The sequence below is a fragment of the Echinops telfairi genome, unplaced genomic scaffold, assembly GCF_000313985.2.
Source record: "Echinops telfairi isolate 266 unplaced genomic scaffold, ASM31398v2 ScPeMD7_6;HRSCAF=24_0, whole genome shotgun sequence".
Classification (NCBI taxonomy): Eukaryota; Metazoa; Chordata; class Mammalia; order Afrosoricida; family Tenrecidae; genus Echinops; species Echinops telfairi.
In genome coordinates, this window is record NW_022103902.1 from 5,416,392 (window position 1) to 5,431,618 (window position 15,227).

Genomic DNA, 15,227 nt, shown 5'->3' on the forward strand with positions numbered 1-15,227 from the left:
TTACTGGGTAGATGAAGGTGTTACTGGGTAGATGAAGGTGCTACTGGGTAGATGAAGGTATTACTGGGTAGATGAAGGTATGACTGGGTAGATGAAGGTGTTACTGGGTAGATGAAGGTGCTACTGGGTAGATGAAGGTATCACTGGTAGATGACGGTACTGCTGGGTAGATGAAGGTATTAGTGGGTAGATGAAGGCATCGCTGGGTAGATGAAGGTACTACTGAGTAGATGACGGTATCACTGGGTAGATGACAGTATTACTGGGTAGATGAAGGTATTAGTGGGTAGATGAAGGTATTGCTGGGTAGCTGAAGTAATCCCAGTATTCCTAGGCTCCTCTTGAGGCCCTCATGAAGAGTTCCAGCTATTAGAGCTGCTAGACTTCTAGACGTCCACCTACTATGGAAAACCTCATTGTGGTCATTTGTTCAGGGTGGAAAAGAAAAGAGGGCCCCGGTTCTAAGAAAGCATTTGACAACAACTTCTGTCTTGTTGTCTATGGTTCGACGAGAAAAACTGTGCCCCTGTCAGCAAATGTCAGGTACAAGTGGACTAGTTCTTCTCATGGTGGTGGACTGGGTTTGTTGGCTTCACACACATTTATTTCAAAGATTCTATTTAAAAAGCTTTCATTTTGGTAGTCTTCTCAATGTTTTACCTGAATCGAGTAGCTTGTTCTCAAAGTTACTGAACTAGACGTAGATGTTGTGGACTTATTTTAAGAGGCAGAAGCGAGGGTACGGGGAAGCAAAGAATAACCTGGTTTACAAATGAGACCTATGGAATGTATTCCATTTCTATCCTGAAAATATTTAGATGCCCTTTCCTATGCCCTAAAGTGATTCCATCATCACAATGGTTTACTTAAACTGCCTTGCCATTTTTGAGGGTTCACAAAGTCGCGTGGGAACCAGTGCATCTGCCTTTCCTAGCTCTCCTCCCGTGTCAAATTGAGCGTGTCTAGTGTGTGTGCGCTTATAACAACACTAGTACATTGTGGGTGACACAAAAGCAATTTTCATTCATCCCCCATCGTCACCTGGCTATAAGATGAATTTCAAAACAAACAAGCAAGCAAGTCAACAAACTCACTGCATGGAGTCAATTCAGACTAAAGAGCAGACTGAATTCTTTACAGGAATAGAAAGTCTCACCTTTCTCTCAAGGAGTGGCTGGTGGTTTCAAACTGCTAACCTTGGGGTAAGTAGCCCAGTATTTAACCACTATACCTCCAAGACTCCAAATACACACACACACACACACACACACACACACACACTGTGTACATTTATTCCTGATCACTATCAACTTAACACAATTTCCTTTTACTTTCACAAGAGAATCTACAGATGTCACCTGCAACACACACACATAGTACTCAAGTGTTCTCCTGTACACACACGACATGCACACACACATATCCTGTAATGGACTATCAGAATCACAATGAGCATAGATTTTTTTTTTAAATCCTCTTATTCTCTAATTTTCAAATTACTGCAAGTGGCCCTGTGATAATGTAGCTCCTAGCTATTGCAATGAAGGCATCCATGGCAGCAATGAAGAAGAAACTGAAGTAAGGCATTGTTCCACTGTTGGATAAATGGTCGGTTGAAGTGATTTGGAGGAAAATTAGTCCTGAGTGTTGAGAAGCAAACTTTTGCTTAAATTGGTGCCTTTGACTAAATTAGTTTAATAATGCAAATAAATTTGTATCGTTACTTTTCCTTTCATTTCTATAGTTGGCTATGAATTCTTGATGCATATTAAAATAGTATTCACATAAAATTAAAAAACTCTAAAATCAATATGCAATTTTGTTAAAATAGTATGTGCCCTATTTTATAGTCCTCCGACTAATACCCATTGATTGTTTCCATCTGGTACAAGAGAAATTACATAGAAAATATGTATCTTATATAGAGGGTTTGAAACAAAAGTTTAAGGAGAAAATCACTCTAAGAAATGCAATAGCTATTGTCATTACTTCCCCAGTATTCCCTGGGAATCTCTCTTCCAAATAGGAATAACAACCTAGTAAATCGATATATGGAGAAACTGAATGTACATTCCTCACAGGCGTGGGAGGGGAGGTGATGGGAAGTGGGGAGCCAGCAACAGTGACTGTGTGAAAGAAAGTGTTCTGAAACTGATGGCTGCGCAACTGTACTGTGACTGAACTATTACATTGTGTGATAGGTGAAGCATATGCCAATACAATTATTTATAAAATAACGATGTAAAAAAGGACTCAAGGCAGCCTAAAAGTCCATTTTCCTAGCATTGCTACAGCTCCATCAAGTTATGCAGGTAAACATAATTGTGAGAAAACATTTGCGGATCAAAGATTGTATAACAAACTCATTGCGATTCAGTCAATGCTGACTCAGAGTGACCCTCTGTGAGTTTCCAAGCCTGTGGCTGTTACAGGAGTAGAAAGCTCAGTCTGTCTCCCACAGAGCTGCTGCTTGTTTTGAACTGGCGACCATGCGGATCACATCCCAATGTGTAACCACCACAACATGAGGACTTCAAAAGATTGTTTGGACCAAAGGAATATTGATTGTAACACGTAATAATTATGTGCACATTGATAAAATATCAGAAGATTTTTAAGCAAAGTGATAGGATACAGACTCTGTTAAAGGAGGTAAATAGGACCCCAATTGTTTTAATGTATAAGCAGATGCTTGAAAAGGTTTGAAAAAGTAGGATTAAAAAATAGTAGAAGTTTTCCACAAATGAATGTCCATGTTGAATTTAGTGGACTAGAGAATGGTGCAAAGTTGCAAGACTGCCTACCAACGATTTGTATTTACAACCTAATTTTTTCTTGGGGGATTTTCCAAGTCTCTCTCTATAATCCATACATAGTTACTCTGAAGAAGAAGCTAAGAAATATTTCTGCCTTTTTCTTAATTTGGACTTTTGAAGGTCCACTTAAGTTAGTTTAATATCTTATCTTACCTCTCTTGGGCTGTCAGAGACCACTAAACCACTGACTTCTGTTCCCGGGGGGCATTAGCTGTCTTCCTTAAGCCCCAAGAATCTTCACTGCACTTAAGTCTACTGGATGTAGCTCATTCGTAAGTATATTTGAGACATGTGTCTTTAAACATGAATTCTAAATAGAATCAGTGGTTTATCAATAAGTCAGTTATCATGAACATTTGCTTTATGTTAGGATAGTGATGACATCCAAGCTGAATGACATCCAAGTATGAATATGTGAAATAACTCCTACAACATGTCTCTCAGAAACCATAGCTTCAGTTTTGTATCTCTATCTTCGGTTTTGATTTGTTTTGTTTTTGGATATTTCGGTCAGCTTTAATCAGTCTTCTTTCACTTTGTCGTGAGGTGTCACCTTCTGGTGTGGTGAGGTCATTTTCTGTTGTCCCTGCTGCTTTTTAATGTTTCTCTGCCTTTTGAATTTTTTCTCTCTACATTTTGTTTAGAAACTATGTGTTTCGAAACTAGACCACCTTGTGAAAAGTGTATTACTAGAATTGCCCTCATATTTCTACAACAGATGATAAAGAAGTTCTCTTGCCATTAAAATATGAGTTAAGCTCATAGTTGGAATTTTTAACATGAAATTTAATTTTCAAGGAAAAATTAACTCTAGAAATGAAGCTAAAGGAAGTTACGTGTTTGGCACCAGGCTGGATGTTGTCCATTTTGTTGTTCCAAAGACATTTCAGTCGTCTCTCTAGTTTTCTATAGTTGTCTGAATAGGTAACAAATTTGATAGCTAAATTTCAAATAACTAAACAAAGGCCCGTTTGTTTTCATTGGTTAAGAAAAACTGAAATCAATGGGACCTGAAAGCAATTAAAAGCAATTAGTAAGCAGTGAGACCTGAAAGAGAGAATATTTGGGCCGTTTTTATTTGTGTCTCTTAATAGAGAATAATGCTGTTTCCCGAGGCTCATAAAAATGGATGGCAATGAGACAACATACATTTTCTGAACATTAATTGGTGGAGCTAATTAAAATCTATAAAATCTATGAATGATGGGCAACTAGAAACTAAGATTAAGATAACTTAAAATTAGTGTAAATTAGATGTTGCTACAATTTTTAATCATTTCTGGAGAGTGTATTTAAATTCGGGTCTATAGAACATTTTGCTTTTGGTTTTTTCCTGGGTTTTTTTTGAATCCCTGTACGGGGGCTCCTGCAGCTCTTACAGCATTCTATACAACAACTGAATCAAGCAGTTGTACTTGTGTTGTCATCATTTTCTGAACATTTACTTGCATTTGAGCCATTAGTATCAGCTTCTCTTTTCCCCCCTCCCCCCTCCCGCCCATGACCCCTTGATAAATTATAAATCAGAGCCAAACTGACACCCCTCCCCCAGAAGTATGTGCTACAGAGGACAACTCTATAGAACTGTTTGTACAAATAAAATGTTTGTCTCGATTCTACATCAGATTCCAAATTTCAACGATATCTTTACATGTATCGCCTCCTAATATGGCTTGATTTTCTTACTTTAAGTTTCTATTTTCAATATTTTGTGCAGCAATGATTCTTACACTTCACTGAGTTCAAGAATCCCCTTGGGAGTTTATTATATAGATAGATGATGGATTTATGGAACTGTCATATTCTGAGTAGTAGCCCAGAGCTACACTGCAAGCAGATATCCCAGTGATTCTGACTCAGGCGGGCTGGGGCCTTCGCCTGAGGACTTGGGAGTCATTGTTAAGTAGAAAGAGCACATGACAGTCAATTTGGGGAAAACAATATCTCTTTTTAATCCTTTGACTTCTGCTTCACTGTCAAATCTGTAATAACTACTTTAAAGCACCCAGAGGCATCACATGTTTTATCCAGAGGAATTCTAAGTATTAAAATAATATTTGAAATAAAGCAAAATTAGAAGGGGTGGAGTAAACATATTAGCTTATATGGGAAGGTAGTAATTAATGTGTTGCCTGTTTTTCTACTTTGTGTAAATGTACTATTTTGCAATAAATCAAATCACAGGTGTCATCTCCTCCCCACCCCCTTTTTTTCCTACTTAACTTTAGAGCAGCCCTCTAAACCTGAAATTGTAAGCAAAGCACCATTTCTGGAAACAGAACAGCTAAAACAGGTAAGAGCTTCTCTTCTTTTTCATTAAATTCATTTACTAAGTCTGGTGTTCAGTGCCCTCCTTTGCCCAAGGATGCCATGACAAATGAGATAGATTCTAGTCTTAAGAAACTGACAGTGTTGTCATTATGAACAGAAAATATGCAGGTGGTAGAGTGTGAAAACCAGTAAGGTTTGCAAAAAGAGACATGGGTCAAGAAAAATATGTCTTTCATGTTTAAGTGAACTAGATGTTTAATGGAATAGTGGAAAATACATAGCTTTTCTCCATGTTAAAGGCAGACAAGGGATTGCCAACATCATGGGAATATATTCCCAATAGCATGGAAAAAACGTAAGTTTAGAAAGCATCTTCATTTGAATTGTTGACATGTTAGGGGATAACACAGTGGGCAGGGACAAGAGAATCCAGTAGGAAATCAATGTAAGCAAATATAAAGAGACCAGATCATGATGTCTCGTATGTTGTGTAGAGAGCTGGGATTTTATTCTATGGACAAATTAAACAGTTGAAAGATTGAAGAAAAGGGTAAAGAGATCATATTTCAAAGGTCACATTAGTGAAGGAATTAAGAGAGGTTTAGTGAAGGTGGGTGGGGCTGGAACTATTCATGTGAGCCTGTTAATTAACTGATAACTTGCTTTTCACTTATTTAAATACCTAAGTTTTCCTTTGTGATGGAAACATTACATTTCACAGCATAGAATTACTCGATCAATACTGAATAATGATAGAACACCTTTAAAAAAAAAGCGGTAGGGATTATACATCATGGTATATATACTAAGGGGGGGGTACACCACCGTCCCCATCCCAGCCCCACCAAGAAAGCGAACAAGAGCTCTGCTGAGTGGAGCGTTCTTAGTACACATCTTTCCCACCAGGCGAGCATCCAGCAGCTCACTCTGAGTGAGTGCACCCGGTGGTCGGTGGCCTCGCCTGGGAAAGCTCTCTCTGGTCACAGTGAATTTTTTCACAAAAGCAGTTTCTCTCATAAGAGAAGAGCACGCAGCGGTGAAATTTTGTTCGTGCTTCAGAGAAAGGCCACAGAAACTGTTGTGAAGGTGAACACAGCTTATAAGGGTAGCACTATGGGAAAAACGCCAGTGGGTGAGTGGTTTTTCAAAAAAGGTGAAATGTCGACTGATGACAAACCCAGGGTCTAGGGAACAACCAGAGATCTAAAATTGATGGCGAGGAGGGTGTAGATTGCCTGGTGGTGTTTCATTAAGTGCAATGTAGCCTGGAGGAATTACTGAGAACTGAATGGAGGGTGAACATGATAGTGGGACAGGAGGAAGGTGAAAGGAAATAGAGGAAAGAACTAGGAGGCAAAAGCTATTTATAGAGGTATAGCTATAGGCATCTATCTATGTAAATATATTAATTTATCATGAAAAGTATAGACGCCAATGTGCATATATTTATATGTTAAGCATTAAGATAGCATATGGACTTTGGGCCTCTACTCAAAGCTTCCCTAAACACAAGAACACTTTGTCCTAATAACCCGGCACGCTTTGATATTCACCTTCCCCACACAAACACTGAAGATAAAATGAGTGTGTAAGTAAATGTGGAGAAGAAAGCAAATAGTTCCCGGCTATCAAAATATATAGCATCTGGCGTCTTAAAGGTTTGAAGGTAAACAATTGGCCATCTAGCAGGGAAGCAACAAAGCCCACATGGAAGAAGCACATCAGCCTGTGTGATCATGAGCTGTCGACAGGATCAGGTATTAAAAGATCCAAAACAAACATATATATCGATGCAAACGAGGTGGTTCAGAATGGAAACCCAAAGCCCATCTGTAGCTAATTGGACACCCCCTCACAGAAGGGTCCCAGGAAGGGACCAGTCAGCCAGGTTGCAGTATAGCACCAACAAAACACATAAAGTATGTAGTTCCTGTATACTTCTTCCACCCCACTATCATGACCCAGTTCTACCTACAAATCTGGCTAGAACAGAGTGCATACATTGGTACAGATAAGAGCTCTGGACACATGAAATCCAGGACAGATAAACCCTTCGCAAAGAGTAGTGGGAGTAGCAATACCGTGAGCGTAGGGGGAGAGTGTGTGTTGGGGGGGTAGGGGTGGTAGAAACGGGGAGAAAGGGGGAACCGATTACAAGGTTGGATATATACCACCATGCAGGGGGACGAATAACAGAAAGGTGGGTGAAGGGAGACAACAGAGAGTGTAAGATATGAAATAACAATAATAATATAAAATTAATCAAGGATTCACGAGGGTGGGAGGGTGGATGAGGGATGGGAATAAAGAAGAGTTGATACCAAGGGCTCAAGTAGAAAAAAAATGTTTTGGAAATGATGATGGCAACCTATGTACAAGTGTGCTTAATACAATTGAATGATGGATTATTATAAGATTTGTAAGAGCCACCCAATAAAATGATTAATAAATAATGATAATAATTTTAAAAGATTGCCCCAAATGAAATTCCCCAATAGTAGGCCACATACCCTTCTGAGCTGACTTGAATTTAACTGGACTAGCCTATCCATTTGGAAGTTGATGTTCTGGTTGGACCCTTTTTCTTTTTCTTTTTCCCCCAACAGTTTTACTGGCACATAGTTTACATAACATAGAATTGAATAGTTCAACCATGTACACATATCAATGGGGAAGTGAACAATCACCACCACATCCATCCTAGAGCATTCCCTTCCCTTAGACCAGTTTTCAGGGCACCCTGAGAGACTTGTTTTAGTTGTCTAACTGAGAGAACTTGTCTATTGGAAGTTATCCACTGAAATAAATTTGGATAAAACCTGGGCATGTATGAACGCCAACCTTAGTAGCAATACTTTTTGACTTGCCCTCCTCCTATGAAACTAGAAAGGCACCTCAATTTTAAACTGTCAGTCTTCTTTCCCACATAGATCTATGATCTCTGGAAATAGTCAATATTAGTGCAGTTGTGTTGTTTAGGTAATGTTGAAAATGAATAATGTTTAAAATGAATTGGCTTACACGTTAAAATGAATGTGATTTTACTAATAGTTAGATGATCTATAGCGCATTTAAAAATGGACAGGCCTATTTTAACTACAGAACCTTATGTTTGTATAAGGGAGCATTCATTGAGTCCTTCGTTCATTCTATGAAAACTAAAGTGTCAAGAAAACTTTGTGATGATTCGGTAGCCTCTGGAAACCGTGGCTCTCAAATCGACAAATATTACTTGAAACAAGGTGGTCATATTTCCTCCTTATTTTGCAGTTGGGCAATTGCATTTCAGAAGACAGTTATCCATTTGGCAACATCACCTGGTACCGGAATGGACAAGTGCTACAAAACACGGATGGAGGTAGGTATGAGGTGGGCGATCCATTCAGCTCCCCTGTGTTGACTTTCTCTTGGCTAAGTGTCCCTCAGAGTCTCTCAGTCCAAAATGTGTTGTCCTTCCTTGATCTATTACCCTATACTATGTTAGTTTATCTTTAGGTTGTTAGGTAATTTCTATTTTAGCCCCTGTGCAGAGGATAAAGAGGGAATTATTTCTGTGTACAGCATGTTCTTGAAATTAATGAAAGTGAGTGAGCGATAGGATTCCAGGATTCTATGACTGTCCATGTCTCTGACTCTTGCTCTTTAAACGGCCTTGTGACATTGGATGAAGGCTTGGGGGTCTTTGATGAGAGCTCCTATCTTAGTGCTCCTCGTTTTCTCAACAGTGAACATAACTTTCAATAAGCAAATGGACCCAGTCACCCAGCTCTATACCATGGCATCGTCTCTGGAGTACACGGCAACCAAGGCTGATATACAAACGCCCTTCGCCTGTTCTGTCACCTATGAGGGGCCGTCTGGCCAGGACACCGTCTATTCTGAACAAGAAGTCTTTGATATTTATTGTAAGTTTCCCAGTGAACATATGAATTCCATATGCAATGATGGTGTATTAGAAAGGCTATTCAAATTCTATTTCTTTTGTGTTCCAACTCATGTTCGTGTGTGTGTGTGTGTGTGTGTGTGTGTAATCTAACTCCTCACCCCAACCTCAAGGCACCAAAAGAATCCCTTCTGTGGAAAACATGTAGCACAAAAGTTTACCATCCATTTGGGGGGATATTTAACTCTCTACTTTGCTATCTGATCATTCATCTCTTCTGAATTCTATGCTCTAAGTTCCTGAAAGGCAAGGTTTCTGTCTTGCTCAAATCCTTCCAGTAGTCTTCTGCTGTGAAATGAAAATGCTTTCTATTCTTTTCCTGAATGAGTGATCTTGACTGGCTGGCCTTCTAGGTAACAGTCTTTAATAGAAATATTTTAATAATTAAATGAGTTGCATGACTTAACTATGAAGTCATCTTTCAATATGACTTTAACTTTAGTCACCGTTTCTCATAGCTTTGAAACAGCATAGTAGACAAAGGAACCTTCATGGTCAAGTGCTCTCTTTTCTCTAATTGAAGGTAGGATTATGTATGTTCAGAACGATGCAAGTGACAAGAGACCACATAGGTGTTAGTGAAAAACGTGAAGTTGGAGAGAACGCTAAGCTGGGTTCCAAATACTTTTTGAAATTGATTCAAGAGGGAACAGGAATATATGTAAGTGTCAATCCTATATATGTGAGTACCAGCCATGGAGAGCTGAGTTGGGCATAGAAACATCTGGATGAATACAGGGAATGATTTTACCTCAGCTGCTCCTGTGGGAGACACGGGGTATAGTTTCGAGAAGGCCCAGGGAGGTAATACAAGGCTTTACAGTGACGACAGGCTCACAATTGCTCAAGGCGTTTGCTCCTCCTGATGGAGAAACAGGGTGCTGTGGGACAGCAGTTCCCAGGCGAGCGCAAATCAGAATCACTAGAAAGAGTTGTTGAAATACAGACTTTTTGGACCTGGCCCCAGACTTTCTGATTCAGCACGAATGGAAAAGGGCCCTTTAAACCTAGTCCCTGGTGGTGCTGATGTTCTGAATTGAAGACCACACTTGTAAAATCACCAGACTAGATAAAACAGTCCAGGGAAGAAGGGAGCTACCTGGAGTGGGTGTCTTCTCCATAATAGAAATGTGATGTATTCGTCTTGAGGAAGTCTGCGAAAATATTGGTCCACTCCTTCTTTAACCTACCCAATCAGCAATAAATTCCTAGATGCTAGCTGTTTAGTATTTGCTTTATCTGATTGATGCCATCTGATATTGCCTACATTTATGCCAACCTTCCTCATTGCCTGCTTTTCTGCAGTGATTCCCTAAATGATAGTACTCTTATCTGTTCACCTGTCTCTGAGTAGAGACTCTGTAAAACAATCTCCTGGGTTTATGGCAGAAGTATATTTCTACAACCGAAACCTCCTCAAGGTACCGCTCTGCTTCGCATTCTGCAATGATGCCAGAGCTTTCCAGCTCATCTGCTCACTCCCAAGTCTAATAGCCATGAGTCCCTTTGAGGTCTCCTTCTGCACGGGATCTCGAACTCTGTCACTTGTCCATGTGCCAATCTCCAAATTCCTCTCGTAGAACACGGCCTACAAGCCTTTCTCAATACTGTTGCTCTCAACCTTTTGTCATCTCACTAGGACCTGCCTATCTTTCCGAACCCAGCCCAAGGTAACTCCTTGGCTCTCTGGACTAACAGTGACCCCTGATTTACATTATAGCAGTTATCTTGATAGGATCTTAATTGCTACATTTGGTATATGATAATTATAAATAGATCTGAGAGCAGAAAATATGCTGTTTAAATTTGTAACCCAATAATTGAGAGCCTGCAAAAAGTAGGTGCTCAATAAGTATTGGCAATGCAAATAAATGAATGGCTATATGAAATGGGATAAATGAGAAGAAAACAATTGAATAGAATCTTGGTTATCATTGTCAGAGTTTATAAAAAGTAATTTTATTAGACTAAGGAGCTAGATTCAAGTCAAATTGTGGTTACCAGATTAATTTTTTTTATTTTAATCTTTAGATATTGTATATGTGTAAACGATTTGGAATACTAATGTAATATTCGAGGCATTGTTTCAGAATTGATTCCACAGAAATATGTATGAAAGAGGAATAAGAGAAAGGTTTAAGGCAAGCTGACAACTAGAACTCATGGCAGTGGTTCAGGATAGGTTAATTCCAGCCTGGACTCGGGAGATGTTGGTGGGAACCCGAGGAGAGAATCCGAGGTGTGACACTATTAGGTACAAATCACAAAGGGCTGGTGACTGAGTGAACAAGAAAGGGCAAAGGAGAAAGCAGAGGTGACAGGCAGAATGGTGATTTACTAATAGGCCACGTTCAATTTAATGTCTGGGGCAGAGGGAGACTGAAAAACCATTCATTTTGGTTTAGGCACGTTAAGAAATATTGAAAAAGTTACCGTTCAGACCCAAATGTGTTTCATTAACTGTCTGAGCACATTTCCGTTCTTCAGGGCTCTATCAAAATCAGGGGCTATGAAACCACGAAGGCAGACTTTGAAACAGAAGAGAAGTCAGCAGCCCATGATCACTGGCAGTTCTGGTTTCAGATACGCACAGCAATGATCGGTCGATCTAATGAGAGAACAGCCGTGTCACAGGGGGAGGAGAACCAGAAATAGGCAGTCCATGTTGAATGGAAACAAACATTATTTACTTCTGACCTTTCTGGGGTCTGTAGGCTAAGATGGTACATCAGGAAATTCCAGAAAATTAAACAAGAAGTATAGTAAAACAGTCATTTTTTTTCTTAACTGGAGAACATTCCGGAGAAATATTCGGAGATGTGCACGTATACAAGAACAGTCAGAGACAATTGATAAGAATGCCGCAAATGGTTTCTGCACTTTAATCTTAGAAAGATACGGAAATATTTACTAAAAGAAAAACAAAAACAGAAAAGGCCCTCTAATTCTACCGCATATGTACCTCATTTTATTAGAACAGTGGTTCTCAACCTGTGGGTCGAGACCCCTTTGGGGGTCGAATGACCCTTGCACAGGGGTCTGCCGATTCATAACAGTAGCAAAATGACAGTTATGAAGTAGCAACAAAAATAATGTTATGGTTGGGGGTCACCACCACATGAGGAGCTGTATTAGAAGAGTGGCAGCATTAGGAAGGTTGAGAACAACTGCTCTAGAATATGACAAAATAAATCTTTATAGGGAGGTTTTTGCTGGTACCAGTTTGGAAATATAGGCACATGCTGTTTTGTTTTGTTTTGTTTATATCAGAAGACTATTGTTTTTGGTTGTTGTTGTATTATTTCTTTCATTGGGGGGGGCTCTTACAAATCTTATAATAATCCATTAGTCAATTGTATCAAGCACACGTCTACGTATGTTGTCATCAACATTTCCAAAACATTTTCTTTCTACTTGAGCCCTTGGTATCAGCTCCTCTTTTTTCCCCACCCTCCCACCCTTTTGAATCCTTGATCAGTTATATATTAGTATTGTTATTTCATGTCTTACACTATCTATTGTCTCCCACATTTCTGTTATTCATCCCCTGTTTGGGGGAGCTATATATCCAACCTTACGATGGGGTCCTCCTTTCTCCCCTTCACCCCCACCACCCCTCTACCCTCATGATATAGCTGCTCCCACTATTCCTAAGGGTTTTATCTGTCCTGAATTCCATGTGTCAAGAGCACTTGTCTGTACCAATAGGTGTACTCCAGTCTAGCCAGATTTATGAGGTAGAACTGGGTCATGATAGTACCGGAGAAGAAGCATTCAGGAACTAGAGGAATAATGTATGTTTCATCGGGGCTATACTGCACCCTAGCTGGATCATCCCTTCCTTGTGACCCTTCTGTGGGTGCATGTCCAGTTGTCTACAGATGGGCTTCAGGTCTCCACTCCAACCCACCTCGTTTGAATCAATATGATTGTTTTGGATCTTTTGGTATCTGATACCTGATCCCATCGACACCTCATGATCACAGAGGCTGATGTGCTTCTTCCATGTGGGGTTTGTTGCTTCCCTGCTAGGTGACTGCTTGTTTATCTTCAAGCCTTTAAGACCCCAGATGCTATATATGTTGATAGCCAGGCACCATCTGCTTTCTTCACCACATTTACTTGTGCACCCATTTTGTCTTCTGTGATCATGTCAGGAAAGTGAGTATCAAAGACTACCAGGTTATTGGAACAAGGTGTTCTTGTGTTTAGGGAAGCCTTGAGTGGAGGCCCAAAGTCCATCTGCTATCTTAATACTTAGCATATACATGTATGTATATTGGCTTCTATATGTTTCATTATAAATTAATATATTTATATATGTCCAAGCCTATAGCTATACCTCTATAAATAGCTTTTGCCTCCTAGTTCTTTCTTCCATTTCCTTTCATCTTCCCACTATCATGCTCACCCTCAATTTGGCTCTCAGTAATTCTTCTCACTATATTGCACTTGATCAACTACCATCAGGCATTATAGGCCCTCCTCGCCATCAATTCAGATCTCTTGTGCCCTTATCCCCAAGTTTGTTGGCTCCCCTCTCCCCCTCCTCATCCTCCCCTCCTTTCCTATGTCCCCTGGGACTGCCAGTCCTGTTGTTTTCTCCTCAGGATTGTTTGTCCTGCCTATCTTGCATAGATCGACATAGGGTGAAAGGTTAACAAAAAAAGATGGATAGATAGTTGAGGTCTGTCAGCTTACCCTTATGAGTGTTTTCCAATCGAGTCTGATGAGGTAGGCACATGCTTATAATTAAATCTTATTGTGAAGTGGGGGTGGGGGTGGGTGGGAGGTCTCTACTATTAAAATTTGCACGGAATGATTTCAGAATACATTGTGAATACTTGTCGATACGTTAGAAATTGGATCATTTTTACCTGCCAACCACACCACCTCGTCTATTTCCTGTTTGCTAGATGGGGGGGTCCCTTCGCCCTTTAACTTCTGTAGCATTCTACTGCTGAGCAGCAGCCTGTGTGAATGAAGGCTCCCTAGCAGGGGCTAACGTAGGAGGAGAGCTGCGTCTTGTCTCCAGTGCACAGGATAGATTCACAACGCTTTGACCACGTGGTTGATAGTGCGCAGGCGCTCCCGCGCTTAGTAGGATCCGTCTTTTGTTTGCTTGCTTGCTTGCTTGCTTGCTTGCTTTTTTAAAGTAGGTCTTATCTTTTGTATGTCTAAAATCTTGCTGTGTTGTTTAGCTCAGATCTATTTCCACTTAATATGAGGTGTTATTATGCAGTGTGAGTGCCGGGGTACCCAGTTGCCTTAACTAGTTTGCTAGCAGATTCGGTCTTTTCAAACTGTTAAGATTCATATACTATAGTTAATGAAATCATGCAGTGAATTTTTTCTAGCTGGTCTTTTATACCTAAAATAATGATGACTATTCCTACCTCAGTTAAAGGTACTATGTTAAAAGCAAATTGGTTTTTAATATTTTTTATATAAGTGTCTCTTAGTTTTGCCAAACCAAGATTAGTACTTGGAACGATAAGTAGGTATTAACTTTAATCTATCTATAAAAAGATACATTTAATTACCATTGTGAGCTTCTTGAGGAAAATGTGTATAATTTAGCCATTTACCTTGTAGGTACAGAGTAATTTGACATTCGACCAAAATGTCTAACGTTTGTCTGTGACTCTTTCAGATCCCACAGAGCAGGTGACAATACAAGTGCTGCCACAAAAACATGCCATCAAAGAAGGGGACAACATCACTCTTAAATGCTTGGGAAATGGTAACCCACCTCCCGAGGAGTTTCTATTTTACTTACCAGTAAGTGCTTGAGTATAATGCTTGAGGTAAACTGCTCTGCTTTTTGTGCTCCTGTCTGATATCTGCCTGACACTAGGAAGTTCTGTACGTGTGTAGCTTAAATGAGACATATGTTATTTCTGGGAATAAGGACGCCTGTAGAATGATTTTGAAGGTTTTTGGTGTCTGCCGGGACTATAGCCTCCCCCCCCCCCCCCAATGTTAAAAGGTGTCAGGGACAAGCACAGAATGGTCTGATGTGGACTCTAAATCTAGCCACTGTCATGCTGACTACGTCTCTCATCCTTTCAGGCAGGGACAGTTCTGTTGGACATTATTTGTAATTTGATAGAACAGAACTGGGGGCCGTTTCTCGTCAGAGTTTGTAATCTTGAAAGGCCAGTTCCTCAATGTTTACCTGTACTGTAGGAGAGAGA

At 40.0% G+C, this 15,227-nt stretch overlaps 1 protein-coding gene across 1 annotated transcript in view; it reads left to right on the plus strand.

The window, feature by feature from the left end:
- Positions 1 to 15,227, plus strand: part of ALCAM (activated leukocyte cell adhesion molecule) — a 129,294-nt gene that overhangs the window by 72,293 nt on the left and 41,774 nt on the right. The window contains exons 4-7 of the mRNA XM_004706381.2: positions 5,045 to 5,109; positions 8,358 to 8,445; positions 8,813 to 8,992; positions 14,684 to 14,811. Coding sequence (XP_004706438.2) covers positions 5,045 to 5,109; positions 8,358 to 8,445; positions 8,813 to 8,992; positions 14,684 to 14,811 — 461 coding nt within the window. The remainder of the gene's footprint in view (positions 1 to 5,044; positions 5,110 to 8,357; positions 8,446 to 8,812; positions 8,993 to 14,683; positions 14,812 to 15,227) is intronic.